The sequence below is a fragment of the Myxine glutinosa genome, chromosome 4, assembly GCF_964187855.1.
Source record: "Myxine glutinosa chromosome 4, kmMyxGlut1.1, whole genome shotgun sequence".
Taxonomy (NCBI): Eukaryota; Metazoa; Chordata; class Myxini; order Myxiniformes; family Myxinidae; genus Myxine; species Myxine glutinosa.
In genome coordinates, this window is record NC_136264.1 from 200,889,763 (window position 1) to 200,903,054 (window position 13,292).

At 43.3% G+C, this 13,292-nt stretch overlaps 1 protein-coding gene across 5 annotated transcripts in view; it reads left to right on the plus strand.

The window, feature by feature from the left end:
- The window catches only part of LOC137425634 (large ribosomal subunit protein mL63), a 130,322-nt gene that overhangs the window by 88,236 nt on the left and 28,794 nt on the right, over positions 1-13,292 (plus strand). For 4 of the 5 annotated variants that reach the window (XM_068114241.2, XM_068114244.2, XM_068114242.2 and 1 more), the window contains 4 exons: positions 855-1,016; positions 2,820-2,878; positions 12,648-12,753; positions 12,877-12,999. In XM_068114241.2, the coding sequence (XP_067970342.2) occupies positions 855-1,016; positions 2,820-2,878; positions 12,648-12,753; positions 12,877-12,999 (450 nt within the window). Of the gene's footprint in view, positions 1-854; positions 1,017-2,819; positions 2,879-12,647; positions 12,754-12,876; positions 13,000-13,292 lie in introns of those variants that run through there. The other variant, XM_068114245.2, reaches the window with a different exon arrangement.

The window sequence follows — 13,292 nt, forward strand, 5'->3', positions numbered from 1 at the left end:
ACTGACATAAAACACGTACACCGAATGACCAAGTCACCGCTACTGCAACAGATAGTACAACAACCAGAGGGGAATATATGTGGAAAGAGGAAATACAAAGAAAAAAAAATCTGTTACAGGGAGTCAGAATAATTACAAATACAATCCCCGCTTCTGTGTGCGGTCGACGGGCAAAGGTGTGATGGTGCGAGGCTGAGAATAGGTGCTGAGAACCGGTGTGGACAATAGGATTCCGACTGTTTAATTAAAACAGAGCATCGCGATGGCCAGTGAGTGAGTGTGGACGTAATGTGATTTCTGCCCAGTGCTCTGAATGTGACGGAAGAAATTCACAATCTCTGGTAAACGGCGGGAATCCCCAGGGCTCTCGCTGGTTGGAGTGCAGAGTTTAAACATTCCAGCGATCCTGTGGAGTGTATACTTAGCTGGTTTTCACTGGTGCAAGTGTACACTGTACGACGTTCCTCTTTTGTGAAGTCTTCGTGCTTTGGTTCAATATGCCTGAGATCCCCGTGTCCACGTCGCAAGAGCTGGAGCAGCCCTGTATCAAGTATGGATCGGGTTTTCCACGGGTCAGGGGCGCACTCCCTTTTCCTGTGGTTTTCACCCTCTGAAGTGCCGATTGAGGGCATTATCAGTGAAGGAATGCTGCTGGCTCGTTCTTTAGGTAGTAGGTTGTAGGAGCAACCAATCCCATATACACCTTGTATTTGTCTTTAAATACTGATCGCCTTGTCGATGATGCAAAAGTACAATGATGTCTATTCCTCCGCACTACCGTGTGCGTCTCTGCATTTAGTTTTAACCTTTTTCCTCAAACCACATTGGTGTGCCCGTTTCCTCCGAACCCTTAGTGAAGCGGTGGCTGTGGCTTGTGAAGACCGCACACTCATTGCATTCTCGTCTTGCGGCCGGCGACTACTACCCCCACTCATTCTTCCTGCCCTTCCATCTTCCCTTCAACTCAACCAGCACTTCATTTTATTGTTAACTGTCTTAGGAACTCTACATGTCTGGTAAGTATGTTCTCATTCTACCTCCTGCTCCTTATTGTTTTTCCCCCCTCGCCCGCTGCTTTTATTTTTTATTTTTTTCCTTTAAGTGTTTTATCGAAACATACCACATGGAACACGCACCACATTCAGTTTATGGTAAAGATCAACAAAACCTCAAGATTACTCGAGTATTTTTTTTTTTTATTGAATTTTGTTCAGCCTGTGTATTTCTAATTTAAATGTTGTTGTTGGAGAATATCAGGGTGTTTGATTGCTATCACACTTGCATTACTTCCTGTTCAAATTGTCCTGATGGAATGCTGTTTCACAGTATGCGACTACTCGTGTACAATTTTTTAGTCATAATTATGACGTCGTATGTCATGTGGTACGGGCACCATCTTGGGAAAACCAAAAAACTTTGGACCTCCATATCTCTGAAACTGCTCCATGGAAAGCATTGAAACATGGCTCATTGTAAGGAACTCCGCATGGGGAATAAGTGTTGTGAACGATGAGGTCATTGGTGCCTTCATTATGACATCATAATTCGCCAAGTACAACGCTTCTTGGTCCGATTGTGATTGCTTGCAAGGCAACCATTCACAGTTTATGATACAGCATTTTATTTTTACACCTTTGCATTTTTTACACCATTTGCAGCATTTTTTTTTTTTTTTACACCAGTGTGTACCCCGATTTAGAATAGGTACACCGTATCCCTGCGCATTGTAAGAGGCGACTAAGGGTTGGCGTCAGGAAGGGCATCCGGCCATAAAAACATTGCCTCAAAAAGGGCCCCATGAGGTCATGGGGCCCGCAAGGCCAACCCCCACTCTAAAATATATATAAAATAACCACCTTCAGAGGCCATTTTTCCCCACAAAGCGGGGGTTGGCCTTTTTCGGGCATCGTGGTTGTTGTTGTTTTTTTGGTCCCCTTTTTGAAGCAATGTTTTACGGCCGGATGCCCTTCCTGCCGCCAACCCTGTTTGTCGCCTTTTACGACAAACAGGGAATTACCAGTGAACTGGTACTCAATTAGCCAACCTCGGAAGGATGACAGGCTGAGTCAACCCCCCTGGCGTTAATTCAGCGATCGGCCGGGATTCGAACCCAGGATCCTAGGATCCTAAGCCGGTACCCTAGTCGCTAGCCCAACACCAGGGCTCAACACCAACCCCCACTCTAGTGGGGGAAAAAAAATGGCCTTAAAACGATCATTCATTTTATTTTTACACCTATTCCGTGTTATTTACATTTTATACCTAGTTGTTTGTCGTGTGTTGTGTTGTGCCTAATTCTTTTGTTTATGCATGCTGATTGACTGTGTTTGTCGTGTTTTTCACCAACGCTATCAAGCCAGGTAATTTACACTACTGCTATGATGATTCCATTCATTCACTTTAAATTACTTATTAATTTTGGTGACGCATTCCTTCTTTTGTCTTTTCATTCAATCTTCTGATGTCTGTTAATGTAGCATCCTGTAACCAGAACTATGTTTAAGCTTTATATGGCATCTGAGGATTTCACTCCGCTAGCTTGGGGACTCAACTCACCTATCTATTTATCCTTTTTTGAGACGAAAATGATGAGCTTATTTCCAGCATTACTTAGAATTTCCATCTGCACTTTGCAGCCTGAATTTGGTAACTAAATAATCGGTCTTAACTGGAGTTGTCTACTTTTTTATGTTTGCTTGTCTCGAAAAGTATATGCAAAAACACAAAGCATTCACTAATTTTCCCTGCATCCCTTGAGTGATGTTCAGCATCATGTTCACGATGCCGTTTTTACTGCCTGGAATTCCCTCCCCCACCAGGGATCTCAGGTCCAACCGTGCAGTTATTGATGGTCAATCTCTTTCCCCAATACTAACAGGTAAATATTACTTCATCGCACTGCATTCCCATCCAACATATTCCTCACTGTGGTGTTGTGTATCCAGCTGAGGATAAGTGCACCATTTCATCATTATGTCAGTATTTTGACTTTGAACCTAATTTTACAGAGAAAATACAATGACACACTAAAGCGGCACTTGGTAGAGCAGATATACCTCCGCCAAGCCATACATTTTACATTATGTATCTGGACCTTAACCAAAATCTAATTGGCTTGTTCTTGTCACCTACCCAACTCATCCACCAAGTTTCGTCTGAATCAATCCGTAGCTTTTTAAAATATAGTGCTGCATATCATTTTGGCCCAATCTCTTAATAGTGAAGAATCACTTTAAAATTATAGTATCCGGACCTGGATCTTCATCAAAATTTAATCATTTCTTCCTTGTCACACTCCCAATCTGGCCAAGGAATCCATCCATAACATTTTGAGATATCCTGCTCACAGAGAGACAGACAGACACACAAAGAGGAGTGAAAACATAACCTCCCTCCACAAAGGTAAAATGTGCTTTTGGCTCGGTAAAACGGTGGCATAAATTATACTGCAATAGCGTCTCTCGATAGCAAATATATATATATATATCTATATATATATATGCCTTCCATGGGGCTGATCATTATCATGAACGTTTATAAAACACTCTTATCTATCTATAATTCCAGTAATCTCTGTGTGTATGTTTGTATGTTTGTATGTTTGTATGTTTGTATGTCTGTATGTCTGTGACAGCTGTTTCTCGACAACCACGGGTCCGATATACTTGAAACTTGCCAGGTATATTGCTGGGGACCCGAGGATGTGCCTTTTCAAGGTTTCATATTAATCGGAGAAGTAGTTACCGAGCTATGTCCAAAAAACGATTCAACCAATCAGAGAGCAGCGAGCTATCACGTGTGCCGAACGTGGCGAACAGACTCTGCCTCGGACGGCATATTTGAGAGCGTATTCATTTATTTCACGTTGGCAAACTATGTTGGCGTTCAACTATGTTTTAAAACTAATTAAAACTAATTTGCGATTCATCGTAACTGCGATTTGCGACCTTCCGGACAGTGAAGACTGCACTTCCGGCAGCCAATCACAGAACGCGTTGTTGCGTAGGCGTGGCCGATGTGAGGGCGAGCCGAGCCGAGCGTGTGCGCCATTACGGTTCGTAATTCGATTTCTTCCGGAGAAAATAATAATTTCTCGATTTCTTATGCGCATTATTTCTCCCAATTCAGTCAGAGCGAAGGGCGGAAGCGAAGAGCGTTGTTTTTTTTGTTTACGGGCGTACGGGCGGGGTAGAGCGTACGGGTAGCGTTTTTTTTTTTTTTGGCAAGGAACGGGCACCCACGTACGGGCATGCCCTAGTAATTATAATAATAACAAGGAGCTGACACCCGAGGTCCATCGTCTTTTGCTTTGTATGAGGAATAGATCTGTGTAATATGAAAGCTAAATCTTGAACAGTTTTGAAACATCACCAAGATGGTTGCCATGGCAACATAATTCAGGCAATCACTGCCATGATCCAATTAGTTTGAGATAATGTCATGACAAATAGATAGATATCTGCACTATGAAAGATAAATATTTAACGTTTTTTGTTTTTTTAAATATCTCGTACACAAATTACATGGACGGATGATCAGTCGGTCGGTCTGCCGGACGTAGATCATTTTAATGTCCTCCATTTCCGTCCTTGTCGGAGGGGTGGGGAACAATAAGTCTATCAACTAAATATATCCAGAATGCTTCAACACCTTACATAAGACAAGAAATCAAATGTACAGCACTCGTCCTTGAATACCGATCTCATATTATCTTGTTAGTGTTCAGGTGCAGTGCACTTAGATCAACACAGAACATAAATGTTGTGGCAAGTTTTCAAAATACACCGCAGAGTGTCATAGTGCGACACACTGTGTGTATATTGATTGACCGTCATCCGTGTGCTTTAGGCCTCTGTGTACATGCCTCAGCAGTTGCCATTATGCCACAAAAGGAAAGTGTTAGCAGGCCATGTATATTTTCTTCACAAATAAAATGGAATTTTATGAGTTGATTGAAAAGAAACTGCCAATCAATCACATGGCCATATGTGTGCATGCACGTGTATGTACAGTGTCTTCAGAAAGTATTCACACCTCTTGACTTTTTCACCTCTGTTGTGTTACAGCCTGAATTTTAAATGGACTAAATTTAGATTATTTTTTTTGACCGATCTACACATAATACACCATAATGTCAAAGTGGAATTTGTTTTCCTTTTATTGCTACAGCCGTCAGACCTGTCAAGTGGTTCGCATCAAAACGACTGTTTTCAAGACTACAATGGTTGATCCCATCCACCCTTTCCCCACCCCTTGTCGGATCCACGTTTAACTGCCGTATTACGTTTAACCGTTTAACTGCCGAAGCGACCGCCATTTTTACCCTCGCCAGAGGAGAGGGTACTGCATTTGAGTCCGTCCGTTTGTTTGTTTGTTTGTCTGTTTGTCTGTCAGTCTGTCTGTTTGTCCACACAGAATAAATATGATTTTCTCTACAACCGTTGGTCCGATTGACAGGAAATTTGCACCATAGGTGCAACTCCACCTGTAGAATTGTTTTAATGATAATTATGACGTCATAGGTCACGTGGTTCGGCCGCCATCTTGGAAAAACCGAAAAACTTTGCACCTCTATATCTCTGAAAGCACTGAATCGAAAAAATTGAGACATGGCTCATTGTAAAGAACTCTCCATGGGGAATAAAATATGTTAATGATGATGTCATAGGTGCCTCCATTATGACGTCATAATTCGACAAGTACAAAACTTCATCCGATCGAGATGAAATTTCTTGAGCGCCATGTCGGCATTAACTGGTGGAGAAAAAAATAATAATGATGACGTCATGGGTCACGTAGTTCGGCCGCCATCTTGGAAAAACCAAAAAACTTTGCACCTCTATATCTCCGAAAATGCTGAACAGAAAAAATTGAGACATGGCTCATTGTAAAGAACTCTCCATGGGGAATAAAATATGTTAATGATGATGTCATAGGTGCCTCCATTATGACGTCATAATTCGAAAAGTTCAAAACTTCATGTATCAAGATGAAATTTCTTGAGAATAATGTAGGAATAAATTAGTTTAGAAAAAAAAAATGATGACGTCATCAGTCACGTGGTTCGGCCGCCATATTTGATTTACCACAAAAGCCTTAAAAACCACTGAAAATACATCCTGGCGAGGGTTTGAAATTCTCCTCTTTTTCTTGTTCTCTCTGTGCTGGGCTACGTCGTGAGCAGTCACATTCTCTCTCTCTGTGTGCTGGGCTTCGTCGCGAGCGGTCGCATTTTCGCTCTCTGTTCCGAGCTACGTGAAAGGCGGACGCAACTCTCTCTCTCTCTTGGTGCTGGCTCTTGACTGTTGTGCTTCGTGCTGTGTGTGCGCTTGAGAAACATAGGAACTTTGTGTAGCGTGGGTCGATTGGAGGAGGAAGGAGTTTGGCCGCCGCTCCTCGGTTCGGTGGCTGATACGGGCGTGACTGCGTGCCATCCTGAGGGTTCCCGCGCAAGGCCTCGGGGACCCATTCGATGACCGCCAGGGTTCGAGGGTCATGTGAGACCAGAGCTGAATACCGGCCAATGCACCACACCACATTTTATTTTGTTTCTTTCTCCCTGTCGTGTAATTGTGTCAGGGGGGGGCACCCCAATTCGGAATTATAGATTTTATCGAATTGCATTCTTTTTATCGAATTGCATTTATTTTCATTAAACCATTTTTTGTTGCATTTAATTTCTTGTATTGTTGATTGTCTGTCTCGTTACCTTCGCAAAAGCGGAAGGTTATGTTTTGATCGCTGTGTATTTATTTGTATGTCTGTGTGTGTGTATGTTAATCGCATAACTCAAAAAGTATTCAACCGAATTGCATGAAATTTGGTGGGATGATTGGTTATTATACGGGACACATTTGATTAGATTTTGGGAAACAGATTTGCTCAAATTCTGACTATTTTTAACTCGATCGTATTTCACTCAAAGTTATGAGCGACTGAAGAAGAAGATGTCCATCCAGGACGTCATCACTATAACGCGATCTCCCGCGATCATTTCAACCTCAAAAAAAATTATAATTGCAGATTTGACAATAGATGAGGCATATTAACAAACGAATGAAACAGATTTGCTCAAATTCTGACTATTTTTAACTCGATCGTATTTCACTCAAAGTTATGCGCGACTGAAGAAGAAGATGTCCATCCAGGACGTCATCACTATAACGCAATCTCCCGCGATCATTTCAACCTCAAAAAAAATTATAATTGCAGATTTGTCAAGAGATGAGGCATATTAACAAACGAATGAAACAGATTTGCTCAAATTCTGACTATTTTAAACTCGATCGTATTTCACTCAAAGTTATGAGCGACTGAAGAAGAGGATGTCCATCCAAGACGTCATCACTATAACGCGATCTCCCGCAATCATTTCAACCTCAAATGAAATTCAAATTGCAGATTTGTCAATCGGGGAGGCATATTAACAGACGAATGAAACAGATTTGCTCAAATTCTGATTTTTAAAAATCGATCGCATTTCACATAAAGTTTGAGGTACGTACTAAAGAAGAAGAAGATTCGTTTAGCTTCTCAGATAATTTTACCATAGCGCGGTCAATTTGTGTCCAATTTGTATGAAACTAATGCCAAAATGTTCAGAATTCAATGCCCAATCTTGTGATATGCGACATGACACTCTGACGTCATAACCCTTGTTTGTATGTCTGTGTGTGTGTGTGTGTGTATGTTATTCGCATAACTCAAAAAGTATTCAACCGAATTGCATGAAATTTGGTGGGATGATTGGTTATTATACGGGACACATTTGATTAGATTTTGGGAGCAATCGGGTCAAAGGTCAAGGTCAAGGTCACGAAAAGGTCAAAATCGTATTTTTACCATAGCGCGGTCAATTTTTATCCAATTGGCATGCAACTAATGCCAAAATGTTCAGAATTCAATGCCCGATTTTGTGATATACGACATGACCCAGTGAAGACATTACCCTTGTTAGCGGTTGGGGGTCAAAGGTCAGGGGGGTCACGACCTTGCAAAATGTGCGTTTTTTGTCATAACTCGGTCAATTCTTATCCGATTTGCATGAAATCAGCACCAAACTGTTCACTGTTCTGTTCCCTACACTCCCATGCCAAGTACAGAACAGTAGCTGCGGCGAAGGTATGCGCTCTACCGAGTGCCCGTTCTAGTTTATTTATTTGTTTGGTTTCGGAAAACCCTCGTTGCCTCCGTCCATGCAAATAAGACCAGGGAACTCAGTTTCCCACGTGTGCTAAAGAGATAACACCGCCAGCGATTCGGCTCAGACGCCTCGGAGTTGAAGGTCGGTTGGCCATCCGTCACCCAGGGATCTTAACCCTGGGGACGTGATGGGATGTTAGGGTTTTAAAGGGTCTTAGGATTCAAATGGGTCTTATGGGTCTTAAATGGTCTTTGGGTTATGAAGGGTCTAAGCATTCTAAAGGCTCGAAATGGTTTTATGGATCTTAAGGGTCTTCATGGTCTTGATGGGTCTTGGGGTTGTGAAGGGTCTAAACTTTTAAAGGGTCTTAGGTAATTAATAAACATACTCACGTTCTTTTTGGACAGACAGACAAACAAACAAACATAACCAAATGCAATACCCTCTCCTTATTGTTTGCAGAAGCCCTCTCCCCTGTCCTCCACACCCCCTTACCTCCAAAACCTTCCTTCTGTAGTTGTCCCCCGTCGCTCAGCGGAGCGAAAGGGGGACTATGGCTTTCCCCTCCGTCCGTGTGTCCGTCCATCCGTCCGTGCGTGTGTGCGTGCAGCGTGCGTGCGTGCGTAAGCGAAGAACCGCATTCGAATTTGGTGTGTGGGTGCAACCCACGTCAAAATCCAAGATGGCCGCCGCCATGTATGTCTGATGCCATGTATGTCTGAACCTTGTAACCTGCATATCTTTAAAAATAAGTGAAGTACCAACTTCTAATCTGGTGTGTGGGTGTATCTCGGCATAAGGACAAACGCTATTGAAAATTGGGTCGCCACGTCAAAATCCAAGATGGCCGCCACCATATATATGTCTGAACCTTGTGAGCGAAATATCTCGAAAAATAAGCGAAGTACCAACGTCTAATCTGGTGTCTGGGTGTATCTAGGCACAAGGAAGAACGCTCTTTAAAATCGGGTCGACACGTCAAAAGCCAAGATGGCCGCCGCCATGTATGTCTGAAACGTGAGATGAATATTGAATATCTTGAACAATAAGCAAAGTACCAACTTCTAATTTGGTGTGTGGGTGTATCTCGGCATAAGGAAGAACGCTATTGAAACTTGGGTCGCCACGTCAAAATTCAAGATGGCCGCCACCATATATATGTCTGAACCTTGTGAGCGAAATATCTTGAAAAATAAGCGAAGTACCAACTTCTAATCTGGTGTGTGGGTGTATCTAGGCACAAGCAAGAACGCTGTTTAAAATTGGGTCGCCACGTCAAAATCCAAGATGGCCGCCGCCATGTATGTCTGATGCCATGTATGTCTGAACCTTGTGACCTGCATATCTTGAAAAATTAGCGAAGTACCAACTTCTAATCTGGTGTGTGGGTGTATCTAGGCATAAGGAAGAACGCTATTGAAAATTGGGTCGCCACGTCAAAATCCAAGATGGCCACCGCCATGTATGTCTGAACATTGTGAGATGAATATCTTGAAAAATAAGCGACGTACCAGCTTCTAATCTGGTGTTTGGGTGTATCTCGGCATAAGGACGAATGCTATTGAAAATTGGGTCGCCACGTCAAAATCCAAGATGGCTGCCACGATGTATGTCCGACACTTGTGAGATGAATATCTTGAAAAATAAGCGAAGTACCAACTTCTAATTCGGTGCGTGGGTGTATCTCGGCATCAGGAAGAACGGTATTGAAAATTGGGTCGCCACGTCAAAATCCAAGATGTCCGCCACCATATATATGTCTGACCCTTCTGAGCGAAATATCTTGGAAAAATAAGCGAAGTACCAACTTCTAATCTGGTGTGTGGGTGTATCTAGGCATAAGGAAGAACGCTATTTAACATTGGGTCGCCATGTCAAAATCCAAGATGGCCGCCGCCATGTATGTCCGAACCTTGTGAGATAAATATCTTGAAAAATAAGCGAAGTACCAACTTCTAATTTGGTGTGTGGGTGTATCTCGCCATAAGGAAGAACGCTATTGACAATTGGGTCGCCACGTCAAAATCCAAGATGGCCACCACCATATATATGTCTGAACCTTGTGAGCGAAATATCCCGAAAAATAAGCGAAGTACCAACTTCTAATCTGGTGTGTGGGTGTATCTAGGCACACGGAAGAACGCTGTTTAAAATTGGGTCGCCACGTCAAAATCCAAGATGGCCGCCGCCATGTATGTCTGAATCTTGTGAGAAGAATATCTTGAAAGATAAGCGAAGTACCCACTTCTAATTTGGTGTGTGGGTGTATCTCGGCATAAGGAAGACCGCTATTGTAAAGTGGGTCGCCACGTCAAAATCCAGGACGGCCGCCACCATATATATGTCTGAACCTTGTGAGCGAAATATCTTGAAAAATAAGCGGAGTACCTTCTGGTGTGTGGGTGTATCTAGGCATAAGGAAGAACGCTATTGAAAATTGGGTCGCCACGTCAAAATCCAAGATGGCCGCCTCCATGTTTGTCTGACCCTTGTGAGCGAAATATCATATCATAGCATGTTTTCTGCATGTTCCACTTTGTCAACTCACATCACTTCCCCGACGGGGGACCTAGGCGTAACACTTGTTGGCCCCTAAAAGAGGTGCAAACTCTGAGCTCTTGAAACTTTGTAATCAGCCATATTGTAGCCTTGTTTTGTGCAGACCGTATTTAGAAACCGGTCTCTTGGCATGGCCAACACATTCATTTTAGCCTGTAAAGTCAAGTCCATTCTTCAACATCCACAGCTCATTCCAAATAGAAGGTGGTCATTACGGGGCGCTGTATAGCTGCTTGCCCCCCTTTGCCACACTTCAATGTTTGTCGGTGTTTGGCTGTGGAGGTGCTTGCACTGCCTTCGGTCGTGCTGCCATTGTCGTGTTTCCTTTTCGGAGAGTGGGTTGTTTCGGTTCCGACAGTGGCATGGCGGTTTTGCCCAGTGTCGCTGGTGTGAAGGCTAAGGCATACTGAGAGTCGGTGGTGTGAAGGCCGCTGCGTGTTTCTTTGCCTGGTTCTGTGGCGGGCGGTACTGCGGCGGACGGTTCTGCGACGGGTTGTTCCGTGGCGAGCTTCCTCTCCTGCTCGTTTTTCAGCCGGCCTGGACAAGGTATTCTCGGGCTTTTGCTGGTCCTGCAGGGAAGACTGTTGCCATTGCAGCTGGAACAACTTGGCTGTGCCAAGATACAGCAGTCATGTGGTATGATTGTGTACAGTGCTGGGCAAATTAAACGCCTATGTCCAGTTGACATTCAATCCCTACACAGCCGCCTTCTTCATGCTGTCTGCGGTCGTGGAATTTTACATCGTGTACTCACTCATATGGAACATGAGGCAGTGAACAAAGGCAGGGACGCGGAGCTGAAGGCTGTGTCGGGTGTCTGGTGTTGACTGTCGTCGGGCGCCCTCTGGACGCGGTTTTTCTCGGGAGTTTGTTTGTGGGCAGCGTTTATTGCCTGCGGCCGGATCTCTTGGCAGCTGTTGGCTGCGGGGCTCGGGGCAACTGGCTGAGTTGGGATGCGGGGCCGCAGGATTCAGTCGTGGCCTGGTGGCATTTCCTGCCCACACAATGAACAAATTGCAGCGATTGTTAAATTTTGAAATTTGATGTTATGTGAATTGTTAAATTATTGTAAAATTGTTTTTGTTGATGTTATTTTTACTTTGCCTTGATGTTCCTTTTAATGCCATTTTATTGTATTATTATATTTTACATAAAATTGTTCCTAATTGTAAAACTTACCTCATTTCGGCCATTGGCTGCGATGGAAGTTGAACAGAAATAAACTTTTATTATTATAATTCTAAAGTGTAAAAGCAATGGAGGGTAGCTCTCCATTCTGGGATGGTGCAGCTGTTTCCCATCTTTCTCTACTGGAGGTTGTTGAGTCCAAGTTTTTCAAGATTATGTATTTTTAGCAGGATGGTGAGTTCCAGCCTCTGCTTCTTGGCCAAAGTAGGCATAATGATGGGCTCTCAGTTTTATATAGCTTCACTTTTGGCCTTGTTCCTCATACCTTCTCTTTCCTTCATTCACCCTCTCGGATAGCTTGAGTTGTTCTTGCAAGCTTACACCCGGTTACCCTTTCCAAGTCTGGGGGCTGGCTGCTCATCTTCATCCCACTTTTCCCTCGGCTATGGAATCGACTCCCTGTCTTGTATTCTTCCCTCCAGTTGTTCCGAGAGGCTGACCTTAACTATGCCCCATCTCTGATACTCTCTCTGACACCCAATACCTTTTCCTTCCTGCCACTCCCCTTATCATACTCTTGCAGTTTTTTCTGTTAATTTATTGCTCCCATATGCTTCCTGTTTCCGTCTGCCAACCTGCCACCCCCTCTCTTGTTTAGTTTCTCCATGAATTAAGACCCGAGTCTAAAAAGTATTGTACAGCAGTGTACTGCACTACTGCAGTCTTTTCACAATGGATGTTACAGAGAATGTTTATATATTAATAAAGTATCATATTATTTTGCAGTGTTGCCTTCCATCTCTTGTTGTTTCATTAGGAAGTGATGTATCTGTGACTCGGATTGTGGTCACCAATCAGGGAATGCCACTGGTGACATTGAACACTGGCCGGAGCTACAGTTACAGCACTTCTCTAGCTGCCTGGTGAATCTTTCAGCCGTACCTTGCTGAATTATCTGAGTTGTACAAACAGTTTCCTGCATTACAGTATAAATTACATTGAAAAGCAAAGGTGTCATTTCATGTTATACCATGCTGGGTGTGCAGGATGCAGGTCTGTGACCCACAGAACCCTTTGACATTGGTGTCTGATCTCCAAAGCAACCTGCTCACCCAGCATGCTCTACACTGTGCGGGGCCTCTAGCAAGCTTACAATCTCAGGGTGGGAGGTGAGAATCAAAGTCTGATTAAAAGGAGCATTATGTATCACTCTGTGTGATATTAAGCTCTCGTTTTGACTGAATAATATTGGGGATTTATTGCTGTCCTGTGCTCCTAATGTTTTCACCCCTGTTTGTTTGTGAACCAGAAATCTCTAAAAGTTATGGATGGGTTCAGCAGAAACTTGGTGGACAGGTTGGGTTTGTGCTGAGGACGAATTGATTAGATGTTGGTATAAATCTGGATACTTTAATTTTTAAGTGATTCTTCACCATTGAGAGATAGGGCCAAAACTATATGG